Source organism: Bidens hawaiensis, unplaced genomic scaffold, assembly GCF_021521415.1.
Source record: "Bidens hawaiensis isolate Kalapana, Puna unplaced genomic scaffold, B.hawaiensis_p1.1 tig00035875_1, whole genome shotgun sequence".
Lineage (NCBI taxonomy): Eukaryota > Viridiplantae > Streptophyta > Magnoliopsida > Asterales > Asteraceae > Bidens > Bidens hawaiensis.
The window spans coordinates 30,507-33,458 of record NW_027496236.1 but is presented as its reverse complement, the minus strand read 5'-3'; the positions used below and the strand labels follow the sequence as shown (position 1 = coordinate 33,458).

Below are 2,952 nucleotides of genomic sequence, written 5' to 3'. Positions count from 1 at the left end.
TGTCAATTTTAAACTTTTGATAATTAGAGTGCCAACAGAATTTTGAAATCTTCTATATATCAGTGCTTAATCTTTTTTAAACGGTCACTGACCCACACGATCATATCGCCCTTTTAAATTGAGATCTTTGAGCATCTCACTTTAACCACTTGGATTGAAAATCATTGGCAACCGGTTTTGTTAGATGATTCATTTCCTGCATTTATATAATATATTTTAATTTTAATTAAATGCTAGTTCGGCATTTCGATGATCGATCCATGAATGAACAAAGCGAATAATAGATTATAACACGTGACATGACATATATCAAAACCAACTGAATAACTAAAGACAAGCATACAAACACGCAAAAGAACAGAACTTATTCACCATACACGTTTTCAATATTATTGGGGAGGAATAAGAACATCTCTTTATTATAGAATAATAATAGCATGATCAAGGAACATATTCTTAGACGATCAAACGCGTACAGTAAGTCCAACCGGTTTTCACACTCGCAAACATTTCATAACATATAGAATCTTTTAGCTAGTATTAAAATTGATCACTTCCATTTCTTGCCCGAGTGCTTGCCCTTATGTTTACCAAACTTACCCTTGTGCTTACCAAACTTGCCGTGCTTAGCATGCTTCCCGTGCTTGTACTTACCACCACCATGGTGTCCCATATGACCCGTCATGTTATAAGCTCCATGACCATGACCATGGCCATGACCGTGGGTCATATGGTGAACTCCATATGCAGCGGCTGCAGCTGCTGCACCACCGGCTAGTATTGTTCCCATACCTGGTCCGTGCCCTAAACCAACAAAATTTTAACATGACTCGGTCATTTGATAGTTTTAAGTAAAGTACAATGCGCGCAGGTTATCATCATTTGCATCTTTTAGTGTTAAAGGTGTGTTTGGATGTTCATTGTGGAAAAGATGAATTAAAAACAAATTATATAAATAGCATGCTTTTTAGGTTCATGAGCTGCCTCGAGCTCGATAAGTAAAGCTTGGGCTCGTTTATTAAACAAGGTTATAACAGGCTCGAGCTCGAGCTGGTTTAAGCTCAGCTCTGTTCGAGCTTTTAGTGAGACAATCTCGGGTAGCACATGAGTGGCTTGGCTCATGTACTCCCAGGTATCCATCACGCTTATTTTAGACATAGTCAGCTAGGGGTGTGCAGTGTGCTTGAAACAGAAAAAACCGAACCCATAAAAAACTGATGGTTCGGTTTATGTTTTTGTTAAAACCGAACTGAAGTTCGGTTTTGGTTTTGCATGTAATACAAACTAAATAAACCAAACCGAACTGAACCGAATTTATGGATTTTAATTTAACTTTGAAATTTTAGTAATTTATAAGAATGTAATAAATAGTATGGCCCAAATATTTTAGCCCAAAATGTACAATCACTTATTAATTAACAAATAGATTTAGTCCCAAATGATAAAACCAAAAAGCCAAAACCATACAGTTTTTAAAATTAAAAAACTTAACTTTCGGTTATGGTTTGTTTTTGCCCAAAACCGACCGATGCAAACTATATTCCTTGTTGTGGCAAGAAAATCCAGTCAGGTTTCTTATAGAATCAAACAAAAATCCATTTTGTATTCGTGATGGTACTTTAGTTGAAGACAGACTTTGATATTTAAGAACAAAAATGGTTGCTTTTAATTAAAGAAGTCTGTATCAGCATCAACCATCAGCCATCAGATAATTAATTGAACTGATAAGCAATATAGTAACAAAACTTTAATTAAGAAACAGAATTCAACTGAAATGAAGTACTTATGAAGTTAATGTTGACAACAGCAACTAACCTCCAGATTGGTGTGAAGCCGATTGACCAGGATTGCCAGCAGGAGGATATCCCTGCGGAGGGTACCCACCAGCCGAATGAGGGTACCCTTGGGAAGGGTACCCACCACCAGAGTGAGGATACCCTTGAGGAGGATGGTCACCAGCGTGGGGTGGGTACCCACCTGGTGCTGGGGGGTATCCACTGCCAGGTGGAGGATATCCACTGGAGTAACCAGCAGGTGGGTATCCTCCACCATGTTGATGCCCACTAAACAACCCTTTGTCCTGTTCGTTTTGGTTTCCGTCTCCTCCGCCCATTTTCTTTCAATTTGGTATTCTATTCACAGATACTACAATACAAAGAAAATTAAATAAAAACTGGATATTACAAAGTCTGCAGAACAGAAACATATGAAGTGCGATGGACATACTTCAACCAAACGAAAACGATTACAAATATCATTACGACTGCAGGCAATAAACGGTAGATGCTACACAATTAGCAGTATTATCACACTTATGATCCTTCAATCCCCAATCACAGTTGAACAGTTGCATGCATGTATGAATCACATATGCCTTTATCAAATTAATCAACTAGCATCCAAATCAGATTTGATAAATTAAACAAATCTACATATCTAAACAACCTAGCAGCTAATGTAATGTAAAGCAATAGGCAGATCTCAACCAAACGAACATGATTACCAATATCGTTTTAAAACCCTAGATAACAGTATAATCACATCTATGATCCTTCGATCCCCAAATTGACAGTTTACACAATTAACAGTAGCATAATATATATATATATATATATATATATAATTCACACATTCATTGGTCAAAATATTGATTTGACCGTGTCCTAAAACACAAGACAAAGGTATATGAATTGGATTTAAACATATTGCAGGAGTGAATTAAAACCTAATATTGGAGGATTGGGATAGAGAGATGCTTACCACCAAATTGACGATTTTTTTATGAGTTGAAAGTTTCAAACGCAACCTCTTATGCTGATGCATGTGGGTGTATGACGCAATCAAAGAAAGCGTGTTAAAAGATTATTATAAAATATATTTATTAAATATTTAATTTAATGTGACAAATTATTACAATCAAAATACACAACAATTACCACAATTCTTGTTGAT

At 36.2% G+C, this 2,952-nt stretch overlaps 1 protein-coding gene across 1 annotated transcript; it reads right to left on the bottom strand.

The window, feature by feature from the left end:
* Nucleotides 1–338: 338 nt before the first annotated feature.
* LOC143587781 (uncharacterized) lies at nucleotides 339–2,135 on the bottom strand. Its single transcript, XM_077068966.1, has 2 exons — nucleotides 1,816–2,135; nucleotides 339–804 (listed from the first exon to the last, which is right to left on the bottom strand). Exons 1-2 carry the CDS (start codon nucleotides 2,111–2,113, stop codon nucleotides 551–553), a joined length of 552 nt encoding a protein of 183 aa, XP_076925081.1. The 5' UTR covers nucleotides 2,114–2,135; the 3' UTR covers nucleotides 339–550.
* Nucleotides 2,136–2,952: the final 817 nt, after the last annotated feature.

Excerpts from the sequence above, each read along its gene's own strand:
- LOC143587781 (XM_077068966.1), bottom strand. The coding sequence starts at position 2,113 with ATGGGCGGAGGAGACGGAAACCAAAACGAACAGGACAAAGGGTTGTTT. Across the intron at positions 805-1,815 it reads GGCTTCACACCAATCTGGAG|GGCACGGACCAGGTATGGGA; the intron begins GTTAGTTGCTGT and ends TTGTTGGTTTAG.